At 40.5% G+C, this 22,839-nt stretch overlaps 1 protein-coding gene across 4 annotated transcripts in view; it reads right to left on the bottom strand.

Moving 5' to 3' along the window:
• LOC121301054 (glutamate receptor ionotropic, NMDA 2A-like) overlaps window positions 1-18,915 on the bottom strand; it is a 77,348-nt gene extending 58,433 nt beyond the window's left edge. For 3 of the 4 annotated variants that reach the window (XM_041230154.1, XM_041230153.1, XM_041230151.1), the window contains exons 1-2: window positions 18,523-18,915; window positions 14,962-15,384 (exon numbers count right to left, since the gene is read on the bottom strand). In XM_041230154.1, coding sequence (XP_041086088.1) covers window positions 14,962-15,384; window positions 18,523-18,540 — 441 coding nt within the window. In that variant the 5' untranslated portion in view covers window positions 18,541-18,915. Of the gene's footprint in view, window positions 1-14,961; window positions 15,385-17,677; window positions 17,858-18,522 lie in introns of those variants that run through there. The other variant, XM_041230152.1, reaches the window with a different exon arrangement.
• Between the last annotated feature and the right edge of the window lie 3,924 nt (window positions 18,916-22,839).

Here is a 22,839-nt window from a genome sequence, read left to right on the forward strand (position 1 = left end):
AACAGAACCCTGCTAGAATAGAACCCTGCTAGAACAGAATCCTGCTAGAATCTGCTTCCTCCTTGCACAGAGCTCCAGATGAACACCATAAGTCAAATACAGACAATAAGATCAGCAGGTTTGACAAACACATCGTCAAGGTTACTCCACCGCAGAGGAATGAAATCGAATTAGTTCACACGGGGTCCTGAAGAAAATGTAGAGAAATGTGGGTTATGGCAAATGCAAAGACACGATAAGAAGAAGATAAAAATACAAACACGACCCCTCTCCGTACAAACAAAGAGGGGAAACAGCAGTAGGTTCAAGTCTGTACTGCACTGCACCTTATAGAACATGGTCAAAACGAGGTCAGCCGAGTCGAAGGGAGAGAGAGAAGACTTTCAGCCTGAGAAACACATGCAGGAGACAGTACACCTTCTGTAATCATTTCAAACACATGCAGGAGACAGTACACCTTCTGTAATCATTTCAAACACATGCAGGAGACAGTGCACCTTCTGTAATCATTTAAACACATGCAGGAGACAGTACACCTTCTGTAATCATTTAAACACATGCAGGAGACAGTACACCTTCTGTAATCATTTCAAACACATGCAGGAGACAGTACACCTTCTGTAATCATTTCAAACACATGCAGGAGACAGTACACCTTCTGTAATCATTTCAAACACATGCAGGAGACAGTACACCTTCTGTAATCATTTCAAACACATGCAGGAGACAGTACACCTTCTGTAATCATTTAAACACATGCAGGAGACAGTACACCTTCTGTAATCATTTCAAACACATGCAGGAGACAGTGCACCTTCTGTAATCATTTCAAACACATGCAGGAGACAGTACACCTTCTGTAATCATTTCAAACACATGCAGGAGACAGTACACCTTCTGTAATCATTTCAAACACATGCAGGAGACAGTGCACCTTCTGTAATCATTTCAAACACATGCAGGAGACAGTGCACCTTCTGTAATCATTTCAAACACATGCAGGAGACAGTGCACCTTCTGTAATCATTTCAAACACATGCAGGAGACAGTGCACCTTCTGTAATCATTTCAAAACAAATACCCATTTCAGCCAAATTTTAAAACATGGAGGGGATCTGCTGACTACCCATGGCTAGGCTGCTGAAAATTCATAAATCAAATCAGTCAGAAATAATCTATTAAAAGGAATGTCTTTACTGTCTTTGTTTCAAGTGTGTGCCCCTGCATCTTGATGTGTTGATGAGACATATGAAGGGAGGCATTGCAAAGAAATGGCGCTTTAAACAAATGTGAATAACCAGATGGCTTTCATTTATTTAAAAAAATCTGATAATCCTGAAGGTATTAAATGTGCCCCTCATCAAGATAAGAAACCACAGATTTAATCTTAAAGAAATGAAACAGATCATGAACATAATTAAATGTTTAAAAACCGTATGACAGGCAGACCCCTGAAACATGTTTGTGTTAAACTCTGATTCATACCCCTTCTATGTACATAAATTATCTATGTGGTGCAACTGGTCATTAAAATAAACCCCTACAAGAGTATCCAGCGGTAACGTGGTAAATTTGCACAATAATGTTGGATGAGACGTGAAACCGAGGACCTATTGTAAAGGACTCTGCAGTAACAGTTGCTAATGCACAGTTCACCCCCTAGTCCCTGTAAATCGCTATGGATAAGAGAGCCTGGTAAATGAGAAATTAATAATAATACATAATAAGTTAATTAAAAATTCTGTAAATGAATAGGAATAGAGTAGTGCGATTCTGTATGTGGGGGTCTAATGCCACTGGAACCAGGACCACAAGGACTGTGAACTGAGAGCACTTCAAATCATAACATGCATTACAGTACCACTTGATGTGACTTTATCGTTGATCTCAGTTTGAAATCCAGATGTAATTCAAAGTTTCAAAGCAGCCGTTTCCACTTATTGCCTGGCCTGTAGCTAGAAAAAATAATTAACTTTATAATTATAAAATATTTTGACTTTATGATTATAATTATTCATCCCAGGAAAAAAAAACTCCACTCACCCCAGAATACCTCTGTGTGCAACAGAGAAACAGACTGAAACAAAAGAAAGTGACTTGACTTGCGCTAACAGGCAAGGTTCCGGGTTATCTCCAGAACCGACTCGCTCTCTCTGCTATAAACTGCTGACTCAGAATCCTTTATTACATTTGGCACTTCCTACGGTCTCAACTACATATGGCAGACGCTCATTTGAATTTGCAGCAGCATATAGTTGGGACGCTTACAAAAGATCTGAAATGAATCAGTTCAGTTTCTGCAAACATTTTGAGTCACAGCTTGGACTTGCTATTGACTGGCACATCCCATAACTGCTGAGTCTGCAGTCAGTGTGCTTTTAAAGTTGGTACTTGTTTATGTTGCTGTTTTGAATGTGATGTATTTACTGTATGTGTCATTATGTTGTTATTTTGGGTGCTACATGTACCTTGCCTTTGCTGCAGAGTCTTGTCGGTTGGGTCATTGTAAATGAGGATCCTTGAGAGACACGGAGGGTCGTTTACGTATTTAATCCCAATTAGACAGGAGGCATCAGACACGTGCCACACTAACAGCATGAATGAAACACAGGACACCTGACCTGGGGGGGGGTCAATCAGATGGAGAAACCTTGGTAACCTTCATAATGCAGAGCTAAAAACTAAACCTGGGACCCAAAAACAACCTCAAGAGGATTAAAGAGACATGGTTTGTGATGCTCGCTATGACATAGCCTTGAACCAGAAATGTGAAAATCAATTAATTTCCTCATTGACTTGCGAGGTCAGGGCAGGCACAGTTCATCTATCTGCATCAATTGCCTTGCCTGCTTTGAACTCCAGTGGTAAGGCATCCTGACCGCAGCAAACAAAATACAAAGCTCCAAAAAACAGCAGGGCTTCAGCGATGAGCCAGCACCTGCCAGTCTCAGTTAGTTCAAGCACATCTTTCTTATAGGAACCTACAGCCTCGCTGACAAATAAATAGAGTCTTTCTGACATAAGAAAGACCTGTGCTGCTGAAAGGCATGCGCTGTGGCCAATGGACAGATAATGTGCTGCTGAAACCTGCTGCTGCTCTTCGATAGCCACTTTCCTATTCATCAAACAGTGTGGGAGAGCTTCCAGTTCACTGGGCTGTCATGCCATCTCACATTTCTCCAGCTGTGAATAGACTGACCTATTGTGCAAGGCAGTTTTTCCTTAACATTGCAGATATGCCCATCGTGGCTGTTAACTCCCTTAATGGCATTTGGCCCAAAGAAAAATAAATGACTGCATTGTGGAAAAGAAAAACAGTTATAAAAAAAGAATATAAATTGCATCTTCGCTAGTGAGAGTCGTTACAGGTCTTTGTTATTTGAGCCTTTTTGTATTCAGTTGTGTTTCCTACAGTATCTCTGCCCATGCTTCCACGTGTTTAATTTACCTCAGTTTGCCATGTTTTTAAATATGCTTTCCCACCCCTTTGTGGTCTTTACAATGCTTCCCTGGGCTTTATCAGGCTTCCACTGCTCTTCATCATACCTTGCTCTGCTTTTACTATGGGAAACTACAGAAAATCTGCTTGGACTAAGTAATGTCTTACCTCTTATTAGCAATAAGATGGAGAATAAAGCAATAATATATATATATATATATATATATATATATATATATATTATATATATATATATATATATATATATATATATATATATATATATATATTAGTATATCACTATTATCACTGCCCCCTATAGTATTCAGTTTAGTTGACTAAAAGTGTAACCTGCTCCTTCCTGGTACCTTATCATTTCCTGTGCAGAATGACACATGATCACATTGGAGAGCACATGATCACATACAGGAAGCGATCAGGTAACAGGAAGCTAAAAAAAAATAAGAGGGGATTGCATATTTTCTATTGTTAGTAAACTAGTAATTGTTTTTAAAGTCTTGGTTATCACTCTGCAGCATAACAAACGCATTTCCTCTCTTACAAAAATCCCTCAGCCGAATAAACAGAATTGATATAATGTCAGTGCAATTACAACAACTGGCCTCCAGGTGGCGCTATGTGCTGTGCCAACAGCATTTACTGTTGTGTAACATCTAACTATAAATAAAGGTATTTACATAATAAGAGTAGTATGTAGCAGTTACAGTAAAGAAATCTCAATGTGAATATCTGTCGTTTTTTAAAGGACTCCCAACCCGATTGTGTAGTGTGTGTTGAAAGGAGCGGAGGGGAGTCGGGTTATAAATCTCTGATTAACGGCTGTAGATCTTTATGCAGTAGCTGCTCGCAGAAGGCAAGCCCGGTTCTATTTACTGGAGCAATGTTAGCAGAAACGGATTTGAACCAGCGTTTTAGAGTTAAATAAACTTTTTGTTTTATCATACTGTAGCTGTCAACTTGGCAATCAAAGTTATTGGCCTGCGACTGGTGTAAATACAATCCCACTCACAACACTTTCTGCGGTAATGAAGCTGTAAATCAAAATAAAGATCACCAGTACAGATCCCTTTGAAATGAGGCATCAATGAGAGACAGAGATATTGCTGTGTTGGCTCTGTTTAGTGTTCTGGGTGAAATCAAACCCAGCCACTGAGCTGAAGGCAGGTGTCATGAGCAAGGCCGTTTCCATCGCGCTGTCCGAGCAAACAGTTAGAAACACGGGCCTCAGGATGGAGCACATCACTCACTTTCTTTATGAAAATCCGGGTGCCTAAAAAGGAAAGCCCAAAACACTCACCGCGCAATAGCATGAAAACCGAAAGACTGAAACATCCATCTCAGATTTACCTACCAGGATGACTTTTATTTCCTCGTTACTACTTGCCCTGTAGTTACAGCTGAATTAAACAGGCTGTTTCAGGTGATATCATGGTGAAACGAGCTGGGACACCATCACAAATTTGGGGTCAAGCAGTTGTCAAGGCCATACACAGATTAAAGTGGTCCTGTACTGCTTTTGACATGATATGCCCAGCTGGGTGGTTTACACATAACAGAAGAGCGTGCATTTCACAAACTGCAGGAACCACAGCATTCAAACAGCAACTAAGACTTACGATTGAAAGTAATGATTTCTCTTTGCAATAATGAATTGCTTTTGAGTTCTCCAGGGCACCGTGCAAAGGGCCTGGTTTCCTGAAGCTCTGTGTTTGATATGCAACTGCACAAATCCTTGCTTAATGAATGCCCAGGTGTTTCTAAATTATACATTTGTGAAAAGATTATTATTTTTTTAATCCTTCCTTTGTTATTTTCTGACAAAAGCTCCTGGACTGACAGTACCCAAAAGCAATAACCATATCAGGTCCCAAAGCAAAATTGGATCAGCGTTCTCAAAATCTGTTTTCATACATAAGTGCATGACAGACAACTCCACTAAAGCCTCACTGGCAAAGAAACAGACCATGCTTTCTCTGCTGGGATCATGAGACTCTATGGAACCAGTTTAGTGCAGCTGGATACCAATATTTTTTTTAAAGTACATGTGTTTTGCACAGCGCTGGACACAGAACAACTCTGACGATATGTGGTAGTGGATCCCCTGTGAATAGAGAAGATGTACCATGAAATTTTAACAATCAGTGTGTTCAAAATCTTTGCCTTTGGGTACTTACTTTTGAAGCAAAACAAAGCCCACACATTTCAAAAAGGTCTTTTAATGCACAATGCCTGACAGAATGCAGCCTCGTTTTACTTTAGAAATGGCTAAATGCCTGGGGTGCTGACATTTCACAGACACAAGAGCCTGTGTCTGAATGCAGTGTGTTTAATGTGAGTTTAACAGAAATCTAGTGTGCAACGATAAAAGGCAAACATGATTCTGAGATATCCTCTGTTTGCATTCCTATAAAAACCAGTATGGGTAATATAAATCAGTTAACCCTATCTCTAATGGATGGGTTTTATTAAGAAAAGTGATACCTTTCAGTTCAGTCTTTTCAACTCACATTGCAGTGCATTCTGGTACGCGTTAGCTGGCTCAGGTACTTTTCACAGCAGGACTACATTTACCAGAATGCATTGGGTTGTGAGTTAGAAAAGTCTAAACTGTCCCAAACTGTCCTAGTGTACATGGAGTCATATGGTAACCCTAACATGCATGTTTGCTAAAACTATACTAAGCCTAGACTACAGTGAAGAGCTGCACATGTTGAGGAAGCTTTGTTGACCCCTCGCTCTGCCCCTGTTTCAGTCCCTCTCTGAACCAGTTTCCAGCTGGGAGACCATCACAATGACTTCCAGCCTGCCTCCTGGGGGTTTGAGACCTATCTCTGGAACCCTCCTGAGCTCTCCGCACTGCCGCCTCATTTGTCAAACCTGACCCGAGAAAACGCAGGCCTTTCATCATTCATCTTCCCGTCCTCTAGACCTACTTCTAAAAACGCAGAGGAAGTGGAACAAAAAGTAGTTTACAAGCTGCAGCTAGGAAAAGAAGAGAAGAGACACGTGCACAGCTAAATAAGGACTAGAGCATATCAGGGCTGAAGATGCATAGAAGAAATTACTATAAATGATAAGCTGGTGCTACTGCTGCATTGTCACTTTTAGGAAGAGCAACAAAAACAGGCACAATCTTTTGAAGCATACATATAATTTTAATTGTACTTGGAATTTATAACCATTAAAATGTTCTCTATTGTACTGTGCTCCCCTTTTACGGACAGCATTGCCAGACACAGGGCCATTCTCTCCTCTTACTGGTTATGACTCCTGAGAACCAGTGCCACGTGTTTTGTTGCTTTAAACACAGTGGTGATTTGTATCCACGTTTCGTGGCTCACTAACAGAATACAGTACGAGTGCTGTGGAGTGAAATCACGTGGGTGGCAGTCCCCAGCTGAGTAAAATCAACAAGTACAGTGTGCAAGTGGTGAGAATGCTCTAGAACCTCAAAGGACTTTACTTGAGACTTTACTGCATCATCAACAAGCACCTTCACTCATCATCCTGCAGTAACTGTTTCAAAGTGGTAATGGATATGTGTTGAACAATTAGGAGGGGATTACAGCACACTACAGATAAAGATGCAAGGAGAGAAAAAGAGAGACGCTCAATTTAAAATTTCATTGAGCAACTACTGCTTTCAAAAGAGGCCTGCTTCTTTGCTGTCACATCTACAAACAAGGCGGGCTAAATATTACATAAAAGAAGAAGATTCAATGCTCTACATAATGACGTTAGAAAACTTCAACTAAGAAATCTTTTCAAACTTTGAACTGGTTTAATAATATATTCACACCTCCTGTTTATCTGTTCTAGGACAGATAAGAGACATGATCAACCACAGGTAGCAAACAGAAAGGCAGCCTATTAGGATGCAGAGTCCGCAGTACTTTGTGTTTCCATGACAAGACGCAGCCGGACGAGCTCGCAATCTCTATAGCTCAGGACATAGCCTCCAGGCTTCAGGATTGCGTGCAAGAGAGTCCACGGTAATTGGATCGTTTATTTCGATCTGCTGTGCTGATGAAAACAGAACTCAAATACCGAACATGTGGAGAAAACAGACCGCAGAAGTGTGGAGACAAAATGACTGGAGACATAGGCCTGGCTTACACAGTCCCTAAGAAATGTTTATCAAGGAACATTGTGCATTGTGGAATTTTGCAGTAATCCATGCATTACCACACGTACACTTTACCTTTAACATACTCTGCTGTGTACACCATGCTTTTACTGTGCTTTACTACACTTTTTCACTTACACGCTCAGTTATTCAGTGCTTCTACAATATATTCCCACCATGGGCACAAATGCTTCAACTGTCTCAGGTCTGAAATGTATAAAAAATCCTTTGAAAGAAGCAGGAATTTCTTGATATTAGATCTAAACGTGGCCTGGTATTTACAGACTATTGCTTCAGTAAAAATACAAAGGCAGAAAACCAGTATCTTGGAGTCTTGTACATTTTGATGCTCCATCTAGAAGCGACACCAAGGATAACTTGGTTTGCAGACGAGCGCACTTCACAAAAAAAAAAGAAAAACTGAAAATGCTTTTTATGATCAAGGCAACACTGTGGTGGGTCATTGCAAGCAATGGAAAAGGAGGTACCTGATGGCCTGTTTAAACACTTGAAAACAGTTGCAGAATAAGAATACCTGCCCTATTTAAATCCATCTCCTTACTGTTCCTACACACTGGGATTTCAAGTCAAGACTCAAAAGAGCAGCATGTGGTAACAGATGTCTTCATAGCTGTTAGAAGTGGCTGTTATTTGAAGCTGATAAATAACCGATAAGTTTTTGGAACAGATGCCCACAAGCAAGTCAAGCCATGCTTTTCCCGTGGTTATATGATGCATTTACCACAGTTTTTAATATGCTACACCATACCTCCCTGGGTTTCACAATGCTCACCTCTGCTTTACCATGCTTTCACTGTGCTTTATTACACGCTGCTGTGCTTTTACTGTGGGGAACTTCTATAAGAATGTGACCAAGTTTCATCACAATCAGACAACCGGTTCTCTAGATATAGCTTTAAAAGCATGTGGCCTGCTGTATTATTGTAAAAGTTACTGGAGTTTATAGTTAAAAAAAAAAAAAAAAACACACTGATGCAAAATATCTATCATTAATTCGTGTGACATGGCATTTCAAATTGAGACTGCATCGTTACACAATTAAACACGAAAGCAGAACATCAAATGTGATCAAGAAATTGCCTCATTTCAGCTGCCTCTTTAAGTTATAATTGACTAAAAGCCTATTCTTAAGAAGCTGTCTTTGTAAAGGAAGATTTAAAGCTAAAACCAATTAGTTGTTTCTCTGTGTTGCTGTCATTCAGATGAGAAGTGGCCATGGATGTCGTCGCTACGCAGCCAGAACCCAGACGAGGAAAGAGCAGACATCCCCCCTGACCTATCAGCATTACATTACAACTTCTTCTCAAACTTCATTTACTGTCCAGTTTCAGGTCACAACTTGGCAAAGACACATGGAAAGAGCCTGGAATACCATTAGAGCAGCATTACATCTTTTTAAATGAAATCCAAGGGTCTTTTTAAATGAAATCCAAGGGTCTTTTTAAATGAAATCAGCTGCTGTGGTATTTCTAACAGTGCAGAGCAACGAGCAGGTGGGCAGACGGAGGCGCCAAATGACGGGCAGCGAGATTCTCGGACTCCCACCACAGGCCTTAAGGAGAGCTTCCATCAAACTACACCTCCGGCAGAGCGGCCCATCTGAACAGAACACGAAGGCACAGCAAAGCAACCCTAACAACACACTGCGCAGATTGCACCCCCTAGCTGATTCATTCTGTAACTGCAGAACGGTAACCCATCCCAATGCACTCTCCTACAACGTGCTTCAGGCTGTACTGATTAAAAGCGGGGTGAATAACTGATGCTAATTCGTTGCCTCATTTTTTTTTATTCTGATTGTTTATTACATGCATGCTTAGGCAATGCAATGAATGAGATAGGCAGCATGCTACACGCGGGTCAGCCTTGGCACCTCTCTGTTGGACTCTTTGCTGACTCGCGGTGTTCATGAAGGCAATCAACTAATTTCTGTTGAAAACTCAATTCTACATTTCAATAGCATCAGCATTAAGTGAAGTGAAGCAAGAATGAAAACAAACTGCTTTGCCCTACTGAGCACATTGAGGGAGACTTGGGGTTGAAAGCCATTTAAAGCCTTTCATTTTCTTGCAAATGTGTCCACAGCTATAACCCCACTGCTGGGCACTCAACACATTACATCGGTATTCTAGATTAGCACTGGCCACCTTCTGGGCAAACACAGACATGACAGCTGTCATTTGTGACAGAAAACCGTTTACAAATCTGTAAGCAGTGAGCCCGAGACAGTACTGTGCACATCCTGCTCTTTTCCCTAACCTTGCCAGCTGAGCCAGAGAGATAGGGCCTCTATTCAGGGCCCAGGTTCCTTTGTAAGAGCTGAATCTTGAGACTGTCAGCCTCCCTCTAAACTCGGCTTCAACAGAGGCACTGTGGCAAGCGAGCGAGAGAGCACTGGCTTAACCAGGTCCCACAAGATCCAATCTCGTCATTATCCCTCACGCTGGAAAAACAATGCGTGCATCCCTTTACGCTCAGGCCAATGCTAAACCCTTTCCCACGGGATCGCAATGGCAAATTCTCTCCTACGATCCTGCCAAAGCATATCAGCTCCAGTCTAGGAATCAGCCCTCTCCTTCGCCCATAGCAGTTTGCTTGAACTTAATTATAGAGCGCTTTTCAGAATTTCAAAAAAAGGGGGATGGCAAACAAATCAAATTCCAGGTGCTTTGTAAACAGGTTCTGTACATGAGCACACACAGGAACCAGACTGCTAGAGGGTAGACACGAACACGCACATGCAAACACACACACGCACCCACATGCAAACACACACACACACACACATGCACATGCAAATGCACACACCCGCATACGCACATGCTTGCGCACATGCACACAGACGCACACACACACGCACACGCACAAGCACACGCAGTGAGAAGGAGAAAGGTTAGGACACAGTAGACAGCAGCATACTCAGCTTTGTCTTGAAAACGTATAGAAAGCAATGCATGGGTTGGAAGCTCTGCATGCAGGAGTTGCCTTTTATTAGATACTCTGCAGCTAAAATAAAAATAAATAACAGTAATGCATAAATTAATATTAAATAGATATGCAATTGCATATTAAATTAATGTTAAATTAATATTTAATAGATATGCAATTGCATATTAAATTAATGCTAAATTAATATTTAATAGATATGCAATTGCAATTGAAAATGTAATTGCATATCACATCCATTTATACTACGTTTTGTTACCCTTGAAAATATGTAATAATTTCCCATTGTTTACATGTGTTTAATTGAAAATACAGTTAATATGACTTAAGTGTTAATGGAAAGTAACAAGGAATAATTGAACATAAATGTACTATCAATTGCATATCTATTAAATATTAATTTAACATTAATTTAATATGCAATTGCATATCTATTTAATATTAATTTATGCCATGCAATATAAAGCGTTACCGAAATAACAACCTTCTTACACTCCAAAAGGCAAATTTCTGATTTGTACTATTTTTAGCCTGTCAATGAAGCTTTGGTAGCTTCACAGCTGAACTAGATCAAAATAAACGGATAAGACTGAACACAGAATGAATCATATCGGCACAGCGCCTACGCGCTTTTTAAAAGCAGGCTGCAATCAAAATGCCAAACCTGCTTTTCATAACAGTGGGGAGCTCTTTCCTCAAACCCCTCATTAACCTGGAGCTCAGTGTCTTTCTGCAAAGAACCACACAACCCGGTAAACACACACTGCATTCACTGTCCTCAGAGGCATTACAGCTGGAAAGGAAAATAAAAGCTTCTGTTCTGCAAAATGCCCAGATTAAGCCAGGTGCCCCTGTCACTGCTGATCTCAACAGTGTGTGAAAGAGATTCCAGTTTCCACACATGCTTGGCTTGTCATCACCAGGTGGAAATGGAACAGCGGGCTCTAGGGACTGTTTCAAGGAATGTTTTTGTTAAGGACTGTTTAGATAAATTAAACCAAAAGTCTTTTTTTTAAACTGCTTTAGAGTTAGAGAAGGTTTAGCAGTTTTTTTATTTTAAAATATACATTTTCCAAAGCACTGTTTAACCTAAGAATAAGGCCTGTTGTGGGGTGATACAGTGCCACTAAAGAGATGCTAATGACACACAATTCTCTAACGGCTTTTAAACATTACCCATGGGGAGCAATTCATTTCAGTTTCTGCAGCATTGGAACGGTTACATATGAATGATGGAGAGCCAAGATGTATCTGAAACTGTACTACATAGTGAAGCGTGTACTTTATATGAAGAGAGCAGCAGTAAGCGTGTTACTCAAAAACAGCACACGAACCGCAGGCAGAAAGAGGGTCATGCATCTTCTTTTCCCCAGGAGAGTCATCACCCTTCTGTGCCTCATTTTTAGAACATCGTTGTCCTTTCGGATCTATTATTTTGTACTTCCATTTCTTGATTCCCACGTTGTTGCCAGCTCATCTCAGATACAGTGATGCATTAACGGTGCATCGTTGACTCTGGAGACATAAAGATGAAGCACACTGGACTAGGAAACGGCTATGAATCAGGGAGATGGTAATGAAGCCCTACTGAAATAAATCCATCTCTGGGATAACCAGCACACATGCATCAAGCACACAGTGCTCGGCATGGCGTGTGGGCGTAAATAGTATGTGCTGGGGGCACATCAAACACAGACTCTCTGACACCTGTCAAGGGCACCCTGGCTCAACAGCCAAGTTTCTTTTGCAACAATGGTCAAGTTTCACGAGCCCCCCAGTATAGAAACAAAGGTTGTTTTTTTTTAGTTTGTTTTTTTTTCAGAATATTATCTACTTGTAAATAGAAGATATGCTTAGATTTAAGGTTGGAAAAGAAAAAAATTAACCATGCTACATATAAAGAAAGACAGGGCACTGTGATATTGCACATGCCTTGGTCCATTAAAAACATGGAGGTATACCCAGTCTCTTTCACCAGAACGTGCTCTTGGTGAACCTGGTATTATCCACCAAGGCTTTTCCTGCATTTCGCTGTAGAGGATTCTTTGACACTAGCATTACCTCACAGATGGAGCTAAGAGACAGTGCTAACAGCTTGCTTAATTATATATGCGACCTGCGTTCACATATAGTTTTGTCAAATTTTCAGTCCTTCCCTTTAGAGGGTTTGAATCGTTTTTTTTTTTTTTTTAATTAGGTGTGTATGTTCAGAATAATAACAAACTCACTCTAGCTACAGAACAGCGTGCGATCATCACGCAATGAAATTGTCACTGAAGTAAACGGCAATCTTGTTGCAGTGCCCATTGATGGTGCATTACTTAGGTACCCGGTGGATTCTTAGTGCAACTAAGTGTCTGATTTTTTTTTTTTTAAATAGATCACAAAAGCTTTGGCAGCGATGTGCAATGGGTCACCTACACCAAGGATCGGGACTTTTTGCATTACAATCCTGCTGCGTTCTGCAGAAATGATCAGGCTCCTGTGAGCAGCACTGTCTCTGAGGCTCTGAAATACTCCTTCATCTACATTCTCCCACGTTCCAAAACAACTTGACAGGGAGATGAAGCTTCAAGCAGGGCTCTGGCAAGCGGGTAGCAAAGGAGCACATCACAATGTTTGCTGAAATACAAACAGACCTGCTTTGTTTTCAGAGTCCTTTCAAGAGGAAAATTAAAATCACTCTGCTTTGCCAAACCTTATGGTACTGCTCAATTCAAATATCTGTAAATCCCATCTCCTTTCTGTATTGTAGTCTCTTTCTGAATTCACTGTGTTTGTTAATGAGTTTCAGGGATAATTGGATAGCTTTTTACACTTGCACACATTCTACAATTACTCCAAAATACACGCAAACAAACTTGATAACTCATTTGAAAAAGGAAGCCGATGTTAATGACAGATATAAAAGCCTTGCTTATGCCTGTGCTGTTTACAGCACGTGAGCCTGTTTATTCTGCTTCCTTACTTGTTTAAGCAGCTCAGCTATAGAGGTTCTCATTTTAAAACATGTTGTAATTCAACAAGGAAGCAATTGCATCCCAATGGCACGGATTTATGAACTAGTAGCTAACTGATCTTAGAATTGTGGATCAATTTGGGTTTTAAAGGATCCCAGTGATTCTGCCTCAACAACATGACCAGGTAACCCATTCCATCCCCTCTGCACTCTGTGTGCAGCACCAGTGAGCTGTCATATCAGGACCACTCATACACTGTCTGTTCCAGATCCATTATGTTGCCACTGCTGGTAATGTGTTAAGCGAGGGCTTTGTTAGGCCCCTCTATAACCCTTAAGTACGGAGCCATAGATAAGAGACCAAGTGGAAAGGGATTAGGGAGCAAATGGGAGGCAGGAGCGTGCCACCCTCCTTCTAACCTGTCCTGCAGTGTAAAGAGCTGCTGTATTACAGGAAGCTCTGTATTGTTTTAAGCACACAGGTGCTGCCTGCTACCTCCCTCAGACCCCAGGCAGGGGGAGTAACAGATGAGCAGCTGAGACTTGGCCAAGGAAGGGTTACCATGGACACTCCTGGGAGAGACTCTGGTGCAGCACGAAGACACCAGCCTGCCATCTTGTCAGGGGAATGTGTTCTCTAGAATCCAGTGCTGCTGGATGACGGGTGTGTGTTTGTTTTGCTTCAGGGAGTGGCCTGCCTGATGTCAGAGATCTGAAGCCCAAGCTCCTCTGAATGAGGTTATCGTTGCGCAGATGGTTTTCTGTTCTGCCGTGGGAGCAACTGTTTAATTGTGAGCCATCTTTCACCAAGACGTTGCTATATAACCTAAAATAAAAGGGAACCCTACTTTATAGAATGTGATTAATTTACTTTCACATCTTGGCATTGCCCCTTTACATTCAATGAGTCTTTTAACTGTCTTGGTTATATATATACATGTGTTTGTATTCCTATACTTGTGGAGACTTCTCACTGACTCTCACTAAATTTTTATTTACTATTTCTAAGTCTCAAATTTTGTCCCCACATTGATAGTAATACCTGACCACACACGCACACACACACACACACACACACACACACACAAAAAAACACCATACACATTTCCTTAAATACATTGTAATCACCTTCATTTCCTTCTCAATCTGGCCAGTCACATTTTAGGCATCAGACTTCAAGCTTGCTGTAATGGTCTGACATTAGAATAAGGTTGCATATTAATACAACGGAACGAGAAGATGAAATTCTGCACTCACGGTGAACAGACTGAAGATGTGGAAAGCAACTTCATCTTGAAAAAACACTCCTCTACAGTGAATGGATGAGTTTCATTGCTAGGGTGCATTGCTTCAGCAATTGAGTTGCACAGCTGAGAGGTGCTTGGAGAACCTTTCCTACTTGCAGCACAGACCCTTTGCAAATCAAAGCCAGTGTTTTCTGTCCCTTACCTTGTCTGCCATGATCATGGAGGACCCTCCATGGATTCCCAGGATGGGTATGAAAGTCTGGGACGAAATAAAATCCAAAATCTGAGCAACCGCTTCCTGGTCTGTGTCGTCCCCAAAAACCACCCCATGGATTTTGGTTCCAGACATCAGGTCACAGATGTGAGTTATGATGCTTTTCGGGTCGGTCTGGTTGACCAGGACAGTGACCACATTGACATCAAGGGTCACCTCGGGGACCATGTCCTTCTCCCACAGGCCCCGGATGTCCCTCTCTATGATGTAGTGGTTCCGCCCTAAAATAACAGCAATGTTCAGGACGGGGTAGGACTTCTCCGCTCCGCGAGCCGGGCTGTACTGGGCCAGAAGAGCTGGAAGCGCCAAAAGCAGCAAGCCGAAATTCCCCATGTTGGTCAGCTTCATCCCCTGCAAGCACAAGATAACACAAAACAAGGTTAGCACCATGCATCTCAATTCAAACACAGCATGTGTTACAACCATTGCTCTCGGAATGAACACAAGTTGCCATAGTGTTCTAGAAGGGAGAATATTAGGTTGAAAACTCCGAGAGATGTTCTGGGGCAGATCCAGCAGAACAATCCCATGAGATTAATATATTGTATATATATATATATATATATATATATATATATATATATATATATATATAGATATATTCAATTCAGAGATATTTTATCAGCAGGACTACAGTAGAAGTATTACTAAGGCAATTACACAATAAATACTAATAAAAATAAATAAATAAAAACATCAGATCAAATGACTACAAATTAAAAAGATACAAAAAATATTTCAATAAAACAGACACATAGAAAGATACTCATTTGCACATGCATGATAGAAGGGAGTTTGTGTAAGGTTTTACTGGTCACGTCTCAGGTCTGGTATATTCTCTCTTACCACAGTAAAAAGCACGGCAAAGTAAAATAAATAATAATTAATATATTAATAAACATGGTGAAGCAGAGTGAAGCATGGGAAAAGCATCATAAATATTGTGCAAAAACACCGTGGTACATTTTTATGAGGATTACTTTCATGCGAGTGGACGCTCCTATGTTGTGAGTGGACAACAACAGGGACACTATATAGGAACTAACAGTTCCCAAGCTGTGTGGTCTAGTGGTTAAAGCAAAGGACTTGTAACCAGGAGGTCCCCGGTTCAAATCCCAGTTCACTGACTTGACTGTGTGAGCAACGTCTTTCGGACGTTGTTATATAGCTGATGAAGTTCTATTCAAAACCAGCGCAAGAGAACTGAAAAACTGTCATCAAGGACGTGTCTCGTCTGATTAATTAAGCATATTGAGATTCCCAACGATTGAGCTATAAATCCAATCAGCTGTATCCGCTAGGCACTGTAGCGAGACCAGCGTTTAATTTAGCAAAGGCAGGGTCGCATTGCATCTAGATCCCGAAGCGCTTGATAAATGTTTGCAAACGCATTCCACTGCGCAGCAGAGAACCTCTTTCTGAAACGCAGGTTATGCACCAAGTCTTTAGCTCCTAATTGGGTTACAATGCGCATACTGGAGAATAAACGATGCTATTTATAGAGCACGAACCCTGAGATGAGCAGAAGACCGACAGCGCTTTAAGTGTTATATCTTTGGTGCGGAAACATACCCGCCTTGTGTAATTTACGCAATTATTATTTTTTTTTTGTTTGTTTGTTTTTAAAGAATACAGCTGTATTTGTATCTTATAGAATATCTTCCTTTAGACGGCAGCTGCACGCTTCGTAACCCTCCTCCGACACGTCAATGTAGCCGAAACGCTCCTATCCACCAGAGTCCAAGACAGACTACTGTACTTAAACTTGGAACCCCCACAGTGCAGTACCACTTCTAGCCGCTATGAGTCTCCGCGGGAACGAGGGGTGATGAAGGATGAAACGTGATTTGAGATTCACTCCGTGCCTCTATGAACCAAAGCATTCGTGTAAATCTTTACATCTCGCTTTCCCTTTAAATTTCAAGACCTCACTGATAGTGCAATTATATAATAGCATACCAATTTCAACAAGCGCCTTGTGCGCACCACACAGTCACGAGCATGCAGACTGCATTGCTCGTTTTTTTAAACTGTGTGGAATGAAACGCGCAGTTCTGCTTTTTTTTTTCTGTGAGAGCTTCTCATAAATCGAAAGAATGTACTGTGCGTGATATATCTGAATTACGGTTACACGTTTAACGCGAGCTGTGGTAAGTCTTCTCAACAGTGCACAGTTTAAATATAGCGGAAAGACTTCGTTTTATCCTGTTCGCTTCTCATTCCAAAGCACGGTGTGTATTACATATAGGCTTTACCTGCACTGCAATTCTATACAAGACAATGCCGCAGAGAGAGAGAGAGAGAGAGAGAGAGAGAGAGAGAGAGAGAGAGAGAGAGAGAGAGAGACTGCAGTTTGCAGGGGAAAAGAAAGACATGCAAGCTTGCGTACATGCAACGTGACCTTATTCACAATATGAAAAGAGAATGACTTTTCAGACATGTTTTTTTTATTTATTTTTTTTGGTCAAAATTTCTATTTTCATTACATGTTTTGGATGTCTTTTTTATTATTAATTTGAGATTATAAATGTACGATACAAGAGCGCCCCTTAGCGGTTTAGTGAACGCTACAAATAAATAAATAAATACATTGGCGTCATTAGTTCCTGCAGTTGTTTTTTGTTTTGCTGGGTTTTTTTTTTACCTTCAATGTCACAAATCGTAGGTGCAGATTTGCATGTTGGAAGGCTTGGCATGTCGTGAATTCTGGCACCGAGGGCTACGGGTTTCCTCCATAAAGCTCTCCAGAGAGAAGTTCTTGTATCCGGCAAGCACTCCCGATCAGACCCCGCAACGCCACCAACTAACCAAGTAGGAAAGTATTCTAACTTGATCTACAATGGACACAAAACGCAGTGAACCAGATTCCCAATAATGAAACAGACCACAAAATAAACCCACCTCAGTTTACTTCATCAATTAAAGGTATCTTCTTCCTTAATCAATCGGTTTTTAAATCATATTTCGTTTTCTTTTTTTAATCGGATTTTATTTTGCCACCGTCGTAAAGGCTGTTTTATTAGGTAGAAAGAAAGACTACATGCGTCGGTCTTTGCTCACATGATCCTAACACGAGTTTCCTTGCAGGTAAAAAAAAAAAAAAATAAGCGGCTACATTTACAAGGGTTGAAAGATAACGAATTACATTCGGGCGTTTTGCTTTTCGTCACAGTTATCTGTACAAATAATAATAATAATAATAATAATAATAATAATAATAATAATAATAATAATAATAATAATAATAATAATCATTCACTCACTACTGGAATTCCGAATTAAAATACGGATCTAACTCAAGCGCCCCAGTTATATCGGTTCTTTCTCAATTCCCAAATATAATTCTATATGATAAGTCTTGATTGAAAAAAAAAGAATTGTACAAAAACAATACATTCAACACTAGCGTCAAAAAGGAAACGTGCAAACGTTAAGTAAAACTGTACTGTAATTTTAAAAATGCATGTCTATTTAATGGAGTATACTTACAGCATCTCCTTCCCACATAGCTCCGAGATTGTAGAGTGAGATGACATTGCAACAGTGTTTTCCGATACGCAGTGGAGTGATAGATACGAACAGTTATTCCAACTGAAGAATCAATCCTCAGAACTTCTATCACCCAAAAAAACACGCGCAGAGGACTGGCAGATTAATCGAGCTCTCCTGTCCTTTAGCGCTGTTTCAAATTTGCCACGATCGTTCTCTTTCCTTTCAAACCTAGCACCCGCGAGCTCTGTGCAACCCCCTCCTGCACAAAGCAACGCTTTACAAGCAGAATGTTAATGAATCAACCAGGAGTTCATTAAAATGAGGATTCTGCAGCACAACTCCGGGATAGCGTGAACCTACTCCCTGTCTCCCTCTCTCACTCTGTCTCACTCTCTCTCACTCTCTCTGGTACTCTGCATTCCTCCAAGCTCGTTGAAATGTGAGGGGCTCGGTCTGTATCACATCCTTAAGGTGACAAGTAGAATTACAGCTTCTTGCAAAAAAAAAAAAGGAAACCTCAAAATTTCAGTAACAAAAAAAATAGAGTAATAGAATTCAACCACTGTGACCAAGGAACTTGAATTCGAATAGGGCAAACGTAATGCAATTAAATGCAATTAGTTATACAGTAAATCACACGTCTGTATTCACGCCTCCCTTGTTTTACTCGGTCAATTTGTTCAATGCATTGACAATCCCAGTCGTCCATGGCATATATCGATTATATAGGCCTATTATTAGTTAAAAGGTGCATAAGAATAATAATAATTATAATGATACATTGGGGAAAACCCCTATTGGCGCCATACACTGCTAACTGAAGGTTTGTGAAGTTATCACTAATATAATTCAAATGCTTTATATCAAGAAGGTTAAAAAAATAATGCATCGAATAAATAATAATGAATTGTAAGCGGTCACTTTATGATGCCCGGTTTAAACTGCCTCTTGATCCCGTGGCGTTGCTTTATGGTTTTATATATTCTGAATCGGTATGTGAAATCATCGTTGGCAGATTTATTTTCTGGACTGGTTCAATCAAAGGTATTAAGTACTGTGAGTTTAATTCTGGGGACATAGCAGTGATCAAACAGTTTGACACATTCACAGCACGGGCACAGTGATAGCGCCTTCTCACAATCACAACGGGCGAAGCAATGTCGTGAACTCTGTCTCAGGATGCCTTCTTATTCTGCTATTGGAACTGCGCAAAAACGATCCAACGGGTCACACACTGACGTGCAGGGCAGCTGAGTCAGGTACTGAACACGGAAAAACAAACAAAGGCACACACGCAAAGGATTGTCCTCTCGGGATAGGGTCTCGTTCCATGAAATCATAAGCCTTAAGTTGTCATAACATCGTTCGTTTTATTGCTTTTTTAAATTGGAGCATCATCAAGAATTTATAATAACAGTGAAATAATATCGCACACAGTATTATTGTACACTGGACTTGCATTGCTAGCGGTCCTGTGTGTTTTCAGTAGATTTCTTCAGAGTACCCCATTCCATTTTTCCCATCTCCTGTTGACTATCATGGCCACAGATCGTCGCACGATTGAAAATGAACTCAACTATTTATTTGGCAACACGCTAGTTCAGAAACTAGCAAGTGAAGCATGCAAATGATGGCTCTGGGCATGTTGAACCGCAACGACGAGACTGGCTTGATATGTGCATTTATGTAGTTATTCATTTTGTGACAACACGGGAAGGAAACAAGGTAAATAAAACAAGCCATCAGAACACAAAACGATCTACTTTACTATAACTGCATCATGCAAAGCTCGAGATTCAAAACCTGATTTGTATTCATTCACACACAGCTTTCCTGTAAGAATGACTCGTATTGTTTGATCGTGCTTTGTCTTGCACTCTTGCAATTCAATCACACTTCAAACAGAATTGTAATGCTATTGTAGCGTTTTACTATACTCTGCACTCTGCATCTGTGTGTAATATACACACACACACACACACACACAGATGTGCTGTGAGTGCCCTGGATCATACATGAGGTAACGATGGATACACATTTGTTAGAAATCAGACGGTCTGCTATACTTGGCTCCTTGGATCGTAGACTTTAACAAGCGTACTTTGTTTTATCAACTAATGTATTGATAATTTATTCAAAGCTATGTGGTAATATGTAATAATAATAACTACAGAACACGTGCTTTGAGGTTCACATTTGCATAGCTAAAAAACACAAATGTTGCAAATACGGCGCGTTAGTGCGGCCGCTGTCCGTTCAGCACCTCGCGTCTGCAGCGGGGCGGCTGAATTGAGCGGGGAGGAGTGGCGCTGGGTGGGAAATTACTGAGGGCATGCTATGTGTTCTTTGTTAGAACACATTCTGGAATGTACTGACTAAACAGATGGTAGTGCATTTCATATTAATCTAATAGCTTAGATGAAACCATGGTTCATTGTTAACACAAATTGATACGTATGGAACACCCAGCGGCCCTAATTTACCACCAACATTCATGCATCTTTTGGGACACGGTGTGATGCATTAGCAGTCGATTCGATTCGTCTTGCAGCCTATTCCACAGTGCCTAGGTCTTTGTCTAGTCCCCCAGATTGATCTTCTAAAATCATTCAGAATTCCCAATTCAATAGTTCAGAGACTGATCAAGGATGCCCATGGGCTAGTTTAAAACAGTAAATCACACGTTTAACACACTGAAGCATTAGTTTAGATATGGATATATGTGTGCACGATAAATAAGAGTAATTTCTATATTTAATACATAATTTTATATCAGCTACTCCTTATTACAAAACACTTACCTTCAGTACTGTTTTCAGTTTAACGCAATACAATTGTAATTAATATGCTTTAAACAGCTAATGGTCCATTAAACTTTTCTGTGCCTATGTTATCGGCATCTTAAATGCAAGATCTGCCAGTTTGAAATGTTTAATTTTATTTTGACTTAAATCGAGTTGATGTAATAAAAGCGTGCGTTTCTTTTTGTACAGAGATCCCTTTATATATTTTTCTGACAGTGGATTCCACCTATCCGATTAGTAAAGAGTTACAGCTGTGGGCAGATGTTTAGCCTCAACTAGAATTTTAGGATTGGGATACAAAATTATATTACAAAAGTCTGCAGGAAGCCATAATAGTAGTGTTTAATATTAGATTTCGAAATGTGCATTTTTCAATATGTCAGTTTTAAGGAAACTGCAAAGTGGTGTGTAATTGAATACATTAACGTAACATTATTCAGCAGGTTTCATTCGACTTTATGAAGCAAAATGTGTTCATTCCATTGAGTGATGCAACACTTTTGGCCGTGTGGGATAGTGTCATTATCGGTCTAAATTGTTCCAGTCAGTTAAACCAATTACCAGGATCAAGTGTTTGGTTAGCTGCAATCAGGATTAGGTTAGTACAGATTTTGCACGATTTTCTACTCCTCATTTCAGTCCACTTGATGTGCACATCAAGTACCTGTGAGCTTTCTCCACTGTCTATTTATTCAACCATCACCTCAGCGTTCTACAGCACTGCACACCTGCTCCCATCTCCCTTTCACATTCTGTTGAAGGTGCACGGGAAGCGTTCCAATAATGCAAGAATCCCATCTGTAATTCAATTACATTAACAAGATGTGAGGCTGAAACGTTATGAGCTCATGCATGCTCTATGCATGTCTGCACCATGGCAACATTGCATACTGGGAGCAATGCAGCATCTACCTGGACTGTGTCATGAAGTGTTAGAATTGGGTGATAACATAGGAAAGAGAAGATGTACTGTAAAAACGTGACTGTCCGAACCCCTCTGTTATCCGAACAGGCCCCCAGCTACCCTGTCCTGTTGTGTGTTGTGCTCTTCTGTCCTGCTAGTCCCTCCTCAATCTCTGTATTTACAGAACAGTCCACTACTCTGTGTGATATATCCACAGTTAAAGGGGTTGAATGAAGTCATTTTTAAATACATGGTTTGTCGGCACGTCTTGTTCCGTTGAAGGCGCTTCACATCTCTTTTCCATTGTTGTTATTTACTTGGCTAATCTACCAAGCTTATAAAGTGTTCCAAAGCACTCCAATAACAGTCACGTAAATTTCTCTTTGTTATCAGTGTTGCCTAAAACTATTTTCAGATTGTAATCCTATTTTCCACTGTCGACAAAGAAGCACTTATTGTCCAGCAGACTAAGATGGTGTTATTAACTGTTATAATAACTACAAAACGTAAAGCAGCAATAATGTGGATAGCACAGCAAACAGCTGAACACTATTGACCTGCATATTGATTTTTGCAATGCACTTGTACCAGAGTGATGTTACGTGC

This window comes from Polyodon spathula, chromosome 26 (genome assembly GCF_017654505.1).
Source record: "Polyodon spathula isolate WHYD16114869_AA chromosome 26, ASM1765450v1, whole genome shotgun sequence".
Classification (NCBI taxonomy): domain Eukaryota; kingdom Metazoa; phylum Chordata; class Actinopteri; order Acipenseriformes; family Polyodontidae; genus Polyodon; species Polyodon spathula.